Genomic DNA, 12,293 nt, shown 5'->3' with positions numbered 1-12,293 from the left:
CCGAGACGGTCTATCATCTCCACCAGACAGCAACCAGCACCAGACAACACACATATTGACTCAGACAAAAAGACACCCTTTTTACTTACCTTTCCTCTAATTGGCACAATGTGAAGCGTGCCCACAGAAAAGTGCTAAAGGCAACCTCTATGGTGTTAGCCCACGCTTTTGTTGGGTTGTATAAAAATGGAAAGTTCTGAGATGCTAGAACAAGCAGGGTGGAAATTTGGCTCACGCATCTAGCCTCGAGCAGCTCAGGGGAAGTTCATATTTTTTTGATTAGCACCTCATCAAACAGCGTCTGTATGATTTGTGATAGCGGTGTTCTGCATCACTGTTTGTACTGCCCTGCAAAGCCAAAACTCTGATAAAACTGAGAAAGCTATGCATTTTAAAATCACATAGGAGATGCATAGTAGACCCAAACCTTTCAGTCACAGGACAGATAATAGGGACCTGACTTCGATCAAAAAAAAGTGTGTAGTTACTACATTTTACCTTTGCAGGACAGTGTAAATGGAGGTTGTTGTGATCTAGATTTGCCAGTTGCATTTAATTAAAATAGAATGTAGTGTTTAAAGGGGCACCCAGAATGTTTCTTTGTGTTGCACCAAAGACTTTATACCAAAGGTTTTCGGTTACCAAAGCCATTGTAGGAATGTGCTGTTCACTATCAGCCATAATACATTTAAAAGTAAAAGAGTAATTAAAAATTTGGGCTTGTGAGATAAAGGAAGTAATTTTCAGCTGTTCATGTGATTTTGTGGCCTCCATGAGGTGACCCACTCTATGTAGAATAAAAACATTCTATTAAATTCATTAAACATATTTCTCAAAGTGTGATTAATTTCTTCAGGGCTAAAACTAAATTATAGGTGCACCCTTAAAAGGGACATTTCAAACTTGATTTTTGATTAATTCGTGATCATAAACCACATTCATGGATAGAATATTCCAATAATATGAGTTGACAGGTCCGTATTCCTTGTCAAAGATGATATTGGTCGACACTAAGATTACCCATGCGGAGACCAATCAGAGTTTTTGGAGATTGGAAAGTAAGTAAAAACTGCCGTAAAAGTTGAGGGCTGATTAAGGTCTGGAATACATAAAGTTATATCCACAAATCACTCCAAGTTGTTAAGGGTAGATAGAGGGAGAAGACGGATCTTTTGTGGACTGGCATTGGGCTGTGCGTCTGGGAGGCATTTGTCCCTAGGGCCAACTCTATCATTTGGGGCCAACTCTATCATTTGGGGCAATCTAGGACAGATGAGAGGATGGGGACTGATAATTTCAGGGCTAATTTTGATCGATTCTATCTGATTTAATTGAATTACTTATTGGATCTACAGTAATGTAATCGGTTGTGTCTAACTGTGTGGCCTATGTGGTGATCCTAGGTCTTTGCAACGTACTTTTTTAGTTGTTAAATTGGGTATTTAATAAATGCGATGGATACAAATACAGAGACAAATGATTAATGTTTATTTATCACTTGGACAACCACAAAACTAGATTGCACTTTGAAGTTGAGCTGCCCTTGTATTCAGGAATATAAATGTTGTAGTTAATTTCAAAGACATTTACATTATTTTGTGTTGACACGTAAGCAGAAAGTGAGAAAGGTCCTGATCCTTCTGCACATACTTATTTAACTCTTTCAGTCTTAAAAAGTCATTGTAACACCCTTTTTCCACACATTCCCCATTAGTTTAAATATTTCATTTTGGTTACAGTGAGAGAATAAAATTGGCAGATATAAAAGATTAAGTATGTTTATAGTGAATAAAAATGAGTCCTGGGAAAGCTGGAAACAAGTTTTGTTTTTATAATTAAGTGAAGAGTTACATTAACCATCTGTTTCAATTGACAATAGATCATGCTTTCCAGCAGGACATTTAATACCACATAATGGCACATAAATGCTTTATATGATTTTGCCAAAAGTTTATTTTTCTTGAATTTGTTTGTCATAGCAGTAATAACAGAATGGCGTGTTTCTGGGTGGAAGGATTAGGGAAGAGCATATGCTTGTCACCAGGCTTCGATGACTGGTTCCTGTTTGAACCTGCCCTCATGCGCCGCATGTGGGGCCCTCTCCGGTGTTTCTTCAGTCTGTGTTGAATGTCAACATGTGCTACAATTCTACTACTGCTGAAGTCACAGGCATTGAATGTCATTCTCATTTTAGCAAAATACCTTTTGATAGAGAGGGATGTTGAGACATTACACAGCAGACACAGTAACCTGCTGCAAAAACAACAGTCTCTAGAATAGACATGGGGCCGGTTAGAACTTATATGTTAAAACTTAGCCAAGTTGTGGCGTAAATGGCACTAAGGCACAATGTATGCATTACTAAATATTTGAGCATTGCATTAATCTCCGGTAGAATGTAACCCTATGTATAAACTAAATATTTATGGAAGCCTCAGACCAGGAGTAACAGTTGGAATAAAAAAGCAGTCTGATATATTATGACATCAATGAGCTCACATTTTGCATGACAGGCATCAATCATTTCGACATACAGTATGATGTTGACATTTACACTTGTTTACATTTACGAGAGTGAAAAAATATATACTTTTAAGTGGGTCTTCAGCATGAAACCGATCTAACAGTGCAGTTGTCAGGGTGTGTCGCCAACACATTTAATATATATGTAGGATTTTAAAATTAATAAATGTCTATTTTTCCAGCCTGTTCCAGTATTTATTTATCACCCCTTATTTATTTTAGATACAGTTACTATATATTGATATGTACAAAGGGCAAATATACTATTTAGCAAATCTACTTTTTATTACATATTGTATTTTAATGGGGATTTAATTTATTACAGCTGTCAGTTACGGGTTACAAGGTTTGAACATCAACCGTAACAAAATCAAATTGAAGTTCACTGCTTTTTAACATTGCTGTGTACAAATTTGAAGGCTGCTTATTGGATCAATACAGGTAAACGTCATATTATTCGACTACGCATTACTTTATAGAGAGCTTATGACCTACTAGTTAAGTCTTGCCTTAAGAACAGGTAGTGCAACCAAATTAAGCACCGACTTTGTTATAAACTAACTAGTAGTTATTAAGCTCTTAGTGTGAACTATACGTCCTAACTTAGGTGAGAACTTACGCACAGCTGGTGCAACCATACCCAACTGATTAGTAAAACTGCTCACAGCAGTGTCCATGTTTTTCATTACAATCCTCAAACACTGCACTTTCCATATTCCCACGTTTTTTTATCCCCTTTTCTCCCAATATGGAATGCCCTATTCTCACTACTTAGTAGGTCCTTGTGTTGACGTGGTTACTCACCTCAATCTGGGTGGCAGAGGACAAGTCTTAGTTGCCTCTGCTTCTGAGACAGTCAATCAGCACATCTTATCATGTGGCTCGCTGTGCATGACAGCGAGGAGATTCACAGCATTTGGAGGCTCATGCTACTCTCCGCGATCCACAGACATCTTACCACCCCATGTGACTCTACCCTCCCTAGCAACTGGGCCAATTTGGTTGCTTAGGAGACCTGGCTGGAATCACTTAGCATGCCCTGGATTCGAACTCATGACCCCAAATCACTTTGTCACACAACCATATACACAATTGCAAGTCTTGTGTGCAGTTCCGAGCAACATCACAGTCATGACAGTGATGAGACATATACCAATTTACAATAAACAACATATTTACACAACACAAATTGTGGGGCGGTAGTCAGCATCTATACTTACTGAGCAACCTAGGCCCCCTGTCTTTTAGAGGATTTTGTGGGCACACATGCACCCACATACACTTGCACACACAAACATTAAATGCAACAATACTTATAGAAATTCTTGGGATTATACTGCTGTTCGACTGTGTCAGACTCCTGTCAAAAGCTTGAGTGTAAATCAGACCTGTGTCATGCTGTTTGCGTAGCTTATGTAATTTATGATGCATGAAGTGACTATTTTCCCTTCCCAGATTTCCCTTCCCCTGCATTAATTTTCTGTCTTTTAGAACGTGCATGGAGGTATTCTCCAATAAACAAGATTATTCCTCAGATCCTTCCATGATTCAACAGCAAAGTTATTCCACACATCTCTCCATGATTCCAACCAGACAACTCAAATAGTAGGACATTTTGGATGCTGTTTCCTTTTTTAATAGCTGGAACAAATTCACCACAGGATTTTGCTGGCTTTATAAGTGACATCTTTAACTGCTAGGCTCCCAATCGTCTACTCTTTTTCTTTCACCAAGAGCAAACAGTCTAATACTGATAAGATTTTTCATTAAAAGAGGCTCTGGAGTTGCCTGCTGTGAAGAAGTAATTCCCCTAATACCAGGGGTGTAAAAAGTACATAGAAATTATACTTAAATGAAAGTATGGATACTGATTTTACTAAATTAAAAGTCCAAATATCTAGCCAAAAATATTCTTAAAAGTATTTACATAAAATTTTACTTAAGTATTAAAAAAGTAACTTTTTTCCTAGTGGCATTTGCAACCTGGTCATAGAATCATTTTACAGTTACTAAATTTTTGCATAATGATTTTTTATGTGACCTGTTGTCCGTAACACGGCAATTTCCTGGTGAAATTAACACTAGAGGTGCTAAAACAACAATGACTTTAATCCCTTTTCACTCAAATCACGAGTAACACAGCAGATTATTCAGAAACACTTTTCACTATGTACCTCACACAATGCTATCTTATGACATACTGAATAAACACATTTACTATAGTGCATGACTCATTTTAACATTTGTATTACTTAATCAACTACATTTACAAGTTTGTTTAACTGTGATCAAATTGTGCTGTAGCTCAACTGATAGAGTGTTGCATATGCAATACAAATACAGGGTTTGAGTCCTAAGAATGCAAGTTGATGAACAGAGGTGGGTAGAGTAGCCAAAAACTGCATTCAAGTAAATGTACCATTACTTTAAAAAAAAAAAATCATTACTCAAGTAGAAGTAAAAGTACTAACACAAATAATTACTTGAATAAGAGTAAGAAAGTATCCAATTAGTTAAAACTCGTTACTTTCACATATGACATAATAGAAGTTAACTCTCCTATATACCATTACATAATACACATTGAACATGTATTATAGAATTATTTTTATTATTAATGAAAATTCTTATCAATTACTCACCCTCATGCCTCACGTGTATGACTTCCTTTCTTCTGCAAAACACAAATTAAGATTTTTAGAAGAATATTTTAGCTCCATTATGAATTATTATTAAATAATATATTAATATTATTTTGGAGCATAATATTAATCTAATATTATGCTCCAAAAAGCACATAAAGGCAGCATAAAATTAATTCATATGACTCCAGTAGATAAATCCATATCTTCAGGTGTGGGATTGAAACTTCAATATTTGTAACTTTTTGCAAGATATTCTTTTCTCTTGTGAATCACCAAAAACACAAGAAGAAGAATGTGAAGGTGATCTGTTTCTCTGTTTCTCATCCACACCTGTCACATCGCTTCTAAAGATATGGATTAACCACTGGAGTCTTATGCATTACTTTTATGCTGACTTATGTGATTTTGTTTAGTTTTAAAATGTTGCCACCCATTCACTTGAATTGTATGGATCTACAGAGCTGAGAAATTCTTCTAAAAATCTTCATTTGAGTTAAGCAGAAGAAAGAAAGACATACATCTGAGGATGCATGAGGGTGAGTAAATAATGAGATTTTAAGGGGGTAAACTATCCCTTTAAGGGCTCTGGTCAGATCTGGATGAATATGTCGATAAGAAGAGAGGTTTGGAAACACCTCTAGTAATTATTAGAGTGAAAATGTCCCACAAGGACATTATATATAGTTTTAAGTGTTGAAAGAATTTAGATCATTAGTTCTGTACAGGAGTACCACCGCTCTCTAAATGCATGTTAGGGTTACTCTAAATGAGTATGCAGCCTGAGTAGGGCACCAACCCCAGTCGTGTAACACTCGCTGTGTCTGAAACCACCTCCTATCCACAATATAATGCACTATTTCGAGTGTCCGCCATTTTGTAGGCGTGTCTGTGAGTGAGACACTCATTCCTTGCTTTTGTTCACACATTGTTACACACAATGCACTCTGTACACTCGACAATGGTTAATTGCCCACAATACACCATGGGGAAGATGTACTAGCTTGGAGTTTACTGCTTCCTTCACTACTGCAATGCTTTATTTCATGCTGAATGTATTAAATTACTTTTTGATAAATCATATCTTGATTAAAATGGCATAATAACATATAGAGAGTCAAAGCATAACGATACATTTTAAAATTTGTTTGTGCACCCGCAGAAATGCTGTCAATCACACGAACAGCAGAGCAAAAGGCATTTACACTTAACTTGGATGTTTACGTGTATTTATACAGTTAATCCAACCGAAGGAGCTGCAATAGTTTCCAGTAAATGCATAAATACTGCTCATGACATGCAAGACACGGGACAAAGTGCTATGTTGCTGCAATTTTTAAAAAATGTACACCTAAAAACGGATGTCATAAGATCCCAGTTACATTATCACCCCGATAATGACCATCACATTACACAGAAAAGCCCTTGTTAGCATTTGAGCCAAAACTTACCTCGACGTGCTGCCTTAAATTGAAGCTTAGATTTTAATCTTGAAATATCAGCTTGTCTTGGTGTTAAATGAAGGCATGGCATGACGAAACCTTTTTCATTGTGCAAAGTGAAGAAAGTGTTTCAGTTTGAAGAGTTTGATGCTGCAGCATTGATGACTTGAGTGGCAGTCTGTGTCAGCAACACGTGCAGCTGTGTGAACTTCCTGTAAAAGTCCAATTCAATAATCTCTCAGTAAATTACACATTAACTAAAATTAAACCCAGTAATGTAATAACAGGAATGCCACCCATTGTAAAGAAGTAAAAGTAAAAAAAATTCATTAGAAATTTACTTGAGTGAGTGTAAAAGTACCCACTTGTACATTTTTTTTTCTTCTTCAAAACGTTACTCAAGTAAATGTAACACGTTACTACCCACCTCTTTTGATGAGCCGAAAGTGTCATGGAACCACCACAAAATGATGTGGTTGCTTCAGAAATGTGCTTTTTTTTTACACTATCTTTTAGGTTTAAGGTTTAGGAAAGGGAAGTAGGTATTGTTTATTTAAAACTCAATAGAACATTAACCTTAAAAACCTCATCTGTTCTGGAAAACATTTCACTCGCTTTTAGCAAACAGTCTCACAATGTTTGTGGCATGAGAGAAAGCACTCACGAATTTTGATGTCAAGAGAACCCAGCCTGTAAAGAAAACAAATGTCAAAACAATCTTTAAAGAAAGTTAGTAATGTTGTTGGTTTTGTGAATTGTTTTCTGAAGTTTGCTACCAAACCTTGCTGTTGAGCAGATTCCATTATTTGTATTATAATTGTTATTGGTGGTTTTATAGCTATTATTATAATCAATATTTTCCTAACAACAACAACAATAACAATAATAATTCAGCAAATAGGGAGTATAAATTCACAGATATTATTTAAATATGAAGGCAAGTGCATGTGGGACATGTACACATTTAATTACCAAAGCCTTTTGTTTTTATATAAATACAGTACCATGCAAAAGTCTATGCATAGACGTAGTCTAAAGCATATGTTCTTAAGATAGTTATTTATATCTTTAGCTTTAGTGTGTCAATAGGAAATATAAATGTTAGACTCAAACATTACTTTTGCAAATAGAATAGATTACAAGAGAAGAACAGGGAGCCCTGCAACAGATGTCATTGCCCCCACAAAGCCCCCCACTGAACATCATGTCTGTCTGGGATTAAATGACGAGACAGAAGTAACTGAGACAGCCTAAATAGACAGAAGAACTGTGTTGAATTCTCCAAGAAGCTTGGAACATCCTATCTGCAAACAATCAAGAAAAACTGTCCAGGTGTACCTAGGAGAATTGGTGCTATTTTAAAGGCAAAGGTGATCACACTGAATATTGATTTAGCTTTTTTATGTTTACTGGACTTTGTATGACATTACGTGATAAATGAAAACTATTTATGACATTATTTTTGAAGACATCCTCACAATGCAACATTTTTCACAAGTGCCTAAAAGTACTGTATTTACAACTTGGTGATGATTATTTTGGCTTCACAACTTTCCAATCTGTAGAAGTAGCAGGTGTAGAGTTAAGTTTAGGACAAAAAAACGTCAGTGTTTCTCACTTCGTGCTCATAGTTTTGAATGACATTCAATCACATTTAGTCAGGTGGTCACATACAGCCCAGTCGCACTAATATTCAAGCAAATCTGAGAATCAGAGAAATTCCGCCTCTGCAGATGGTCGGAACTCCTCACAGCCGACGTGTGACACTGGAAACTTAAGTCCAGTAATACAAAATAAGATTATCTGTAAAAATGTAACAAGTACTTTTCAAGTTTAAAAAAATTGTAAGGAGTAAAAAGTATTTTTCTGTGGAAATGTAATTAAGTAACAGTACCATTATTCAGTTTAAATTGCACTCAAGTAAAGTACAAATTCCAAATAATACTACTTAAGTACATTAAGTATTTTTATTCAGTTACTTTACTCCCCTGCTTAATAATGCTCCAGCATTTGAACTAGCCCTCCTCTTACATGGGAATATTTAATATGACATCTGTTTTCGTAGTCAGGACAGTTTTGTATGTATTGCCTGCCTAGAGCTGACATTTTGATCTATGCAAGCAATTGAGTCTCTTTCCCTGTGTGGAAAAAGGCTTATAGTTTGCGTACAAACTCAATTTCTCATTGTGTTATTCTCTTGGCAAGGCATAATTTGTCAAACTTCTCTCTGGATCCAGTGGATGAGCACCTGTAGAAACATGCAGCAGTAGAGCTCCCCAGTGAATGTGATGAAACTTAACGGTTTTGTAACGAATTCACAACGGGCAATGAGGTGGCGTGAACTGGCCGAGCAGTCAATGTATACTTTTAATAACACAAAGGAACTTAAACATAACATAAAACTGATGTGCAAACACACACACACAAAACTTTGTGTGTCTCTCTCTTTCTCTCTCTCTCTCTCTCTCTCTCTCTCTCTCTCTCTCTCTCTCTCTCTCTCTCTCTCTCTCTCTCTCTCTGGCGTCTCCGGCTCCTCCTTTATCCCTCTCCCGCTGACTGGGCAACTCCGCACCGGGCATGCATCCTCATGGACCGGCCATGCCCTCCTCCTTGTCACATGCTTATTGGCTAATTGTATACAAAATCTCTAGTTCACAAAGCTCCAGTCCCTAACTACAGCAAGTGGATTGAAGACATAATGATGATGAGGATAATGAGGAGAGGGCCAGTTTAGCTAACTTTGCCTCTCACGTTTTGGCAAACAAAGTTTCATTCAGGTCTGTTAAGGGGTTATATGCGTGTATACAGCTAACACTTTCCTTTTTTCAGATGGACGACCGCAGTGGGAGGTGGAGGCGAAGATCATCCGAGAGAAGAGTCAAGGAGTGAGTGAATACTTTCCATTTAACACTGAAAATATTTGCCAATTATACAATATGGAAGACATAAATAACATGAACTAAGTAGGCTTGAACACATTGTAGTGTCTTCTGATTAAATTCACAGTATTGTTTGTGCTTCATGTGAGAAGTATGCTTCTGACATGAATGATATTGATTTGTGAAATATAGTTTCCGATCTTTTGCGTCTTGGAGCAATTTTTGATTATTTGAACTAAAATGAAAATGTGAATTAAATTTCCAGAGCTGTGGTAGGACTTCGTAAAATCACTCTCTTATTGTTGTGATATGTTTTTGTCTCCATCTGTAGTCGAGCATTGTGGTGGAGGTGCCTCCATATCACAGTAAGATGGTCACTTCAGCAGTGCAGGTGCAGTTCCATGTGTGCAATGGCAAACGGAAAAGGAGCCAGTCTCAACGCTTTAATTATCTGCCAGGTACACATTCTACATAGCTGCAAACATTTCCTGAATAAAAAACTAAATAAAATAATCACTCTTTTGATCTTAAGTGTCTGCTTAAATGTAATGCTTAGATTTGGATGTATTTAAAAACTTCAAGAAATATTTGTACTTTTAAAAATGTATTTGTCACACAGCAGGACCATTTAAGTATAAAAAGCAATAATAGTTAAACACTTTAAAGAAAATTCCAGTTACAGCATCTAAAAATACACACTTTCCCTTTAATAAAATGTTTTCGACTTTCATATACATTATAACCTAATATCTAGATGTTGAAAAAAAATAATGTCCATGCTATTTGTCAACTGCCTAAATAAACTACATACATAAAAAGAAAATTACTGTAGCTCTGCTTCACAGTTTCTGAATGCCTTAACTGCATTCAAATGCAGCTTATAGGGTCAGTTTGGATTTTACTGCATTACAAAAAAAGCCAAATCAAAATAAAAAATAAAAATTGTATGTGATGCTATCTTACATAGAACAAAGTGTTGTTCATTGTAATGTATGATGATAATTGATATATCAAAATACAAAAAATAACATAAATTTGGGGTGATGCCCACATTGTGAAGAGAGTTAGAATGAGACTGGTACTGGCCTTACTGCGAAACACAATTACGTGACATAAATTCATGCAAAATAGTTCTTGCTAACTTCACATAACAGTAACAAGAATCGCACACATGTGGGTTCTCACAATAGAGTCACCCGTTTGATCTTGCCAGCGTTCCTCTGCACTGTGCACCAGTGTGGTTAGGGATGAGGTTGTTCCAGTAACAGTTAAGCACCTGGTTACCGCTCATGTAAAACACCTTAAAACAAGATTTAGCATGATTTACATGTGGATAGAGGCATGCAAAGCAGGTGTATTCAAGAACTGGACCCCCTCAATGCCCTTTGTCTTTCTGTTGTTCTCTCTCTAATTAAACACTTCTCATTCCATCATCTCCTATTGGCATCCTCTGCCTTAGTAGTCATAGTCTACAGAATTGCTTTGCATTTTCTAAGATTTCCCCATGATAACACTTGTTGAATCATGAGTTTGAGATTGATCATTCACAGTATTTTAATAATCATTTGTATGATGTGTGTTGTGTAGACACGTTATCTGCATTTTAATTCTGCATTTTATAACACCTAGAGTGCAGTAAAACTGACATCTAATTATGGCTCATAGAGTTGTAATAAAAAGTGCAGTTGTGTCCGGTTATTATTTTCCCAAAGTGAGTCAAAATGAAAAACAGCGTTGGCGTGAATAAATCACACGTGAGCAACAATCTCTGAGTTGCATGCTAACCTGAGTTTACTCTAGAATAGATAAAGACAAAAAGTGAGGGAGAGCGAGAGAGCGAGATAGGCCCAGCCTCCCGCCCACCCTCTTCGCTCCACAAAGCACCCACTCAAATTAAGGTTTCCTGTTTTCCACACTAACCCGTCGGGCCTCAGCCAATCAGATGACTGCACAGGCAGCCAATATTCTGAAAAGGCATCAGCCTGCTGAGAAAGTGGCATGGCAGGGGGAGGGCTGAGGTGCTGTGTTTTAAGAGTAGAGTCAAACACTTTATGAGTAATGAATAAGATGTCCAGTGCAATGAGCAGAGATACTGTCAGTTATCAACTGAAACTAAGGTATGTTGTGGATATACAGTGAGTAACACGACTCAAACGCAATCACACTCTCTCCCACACATGGCCGCCACTTACGGAAATTACAGTTTTACTCCAACAATGGCCTTGCAGTAGCGTATGGGCTGTGAACTGGATTTTAGTTCCCATTTGGAGCTATGCTGGAGGGCAGACAGCATTCTTCAGCTCCCAAACTCAGCTCTGATTTACATGGCACTCAAGCAGGCAACATATGCTCTCTCTCAGAGTCCACGGCAAGTAAAAATATCCCCACACTTGCGGGCCAGGGAAATGGCAGATTGGGAAATGGGTTACTGAACGCTATGTCACTGTTACTCATTTTGTGATCATTTTATGAGAGGAGAGTGAAAAGAGTGGCTCATACTGAGCTGTGTACAAATGTTATACTGGGCATAATTTTTTAACTTATGTTAAACTATTTTGTAGTCAGTTTTAAGGAGATGGGAAATGGAACAGGAGTTAATTAGTGCTGTAAATGCCAAACCAGAAGAGTTAATCTGTTTGGTATGCGAAAGTGATACCATTATCAAATAACTTGATCACAGTAAAAGTATCATTAAATCCCTTAAAGATGAATATTACTGAAAAGTACCAAATACGTGACACTCAAAAAGTATTTTACCGGTGCTTTTGCATATACCATATTCTGGAATATAAATCCCTTAATTTCTG

At 36.9% G+C, this 12,293-nt stretch overlaps 1 protein-coding gene across 3 annotated transcripts in view; it reads left to right on the top strand.

Annotated features, from left to right (window-relative positions):
• Positions 1–12,293, top strand: part of LOC127632302 (nuclear factor of activated T-cells, cytoplasmic 3-like) — a 131,218-nt gene that overhangs the window by 84,763 nt on the left and 34,162 nt on the right. For all 3 annotated transcript variants that reach the window (XM_052110936.1, XM_052111014.1, XM_052110869.1), the window contains exons 7-8: positions 9,437–9,492; positions 9,818–9,944. In XM_052110936.1, coding sequence (XP_051966896.1) covers positions 9,437–9,492; positions 9,818–9,944 — 183 coding nt within the window. The remainder of the gene's footprint in view (positions 1–9,436; positions 9,493–9,817; positions 9,945–12,293) is intronic.

Source organism: Xyrauchen texanus, chromosome 1 (genome assembly GCF_025860055.1).
Source record: "Xyrauchen texanus isolate HMW12.3.18 chromosome 1, RBS_HiC_50CHRs, whole genome shotgun sequence".
Classification (NCBI taxonomy): domain Eukaryota; kingdom Metazoa; phylum Chordata; class Actinopteri; order Cypriniformes; family Catostomidae; genus Xyrauchen; species Xyrauchen texanus.
This window is presented reverse-complemented; position numbering and strand designations above follow the sequence as displayed.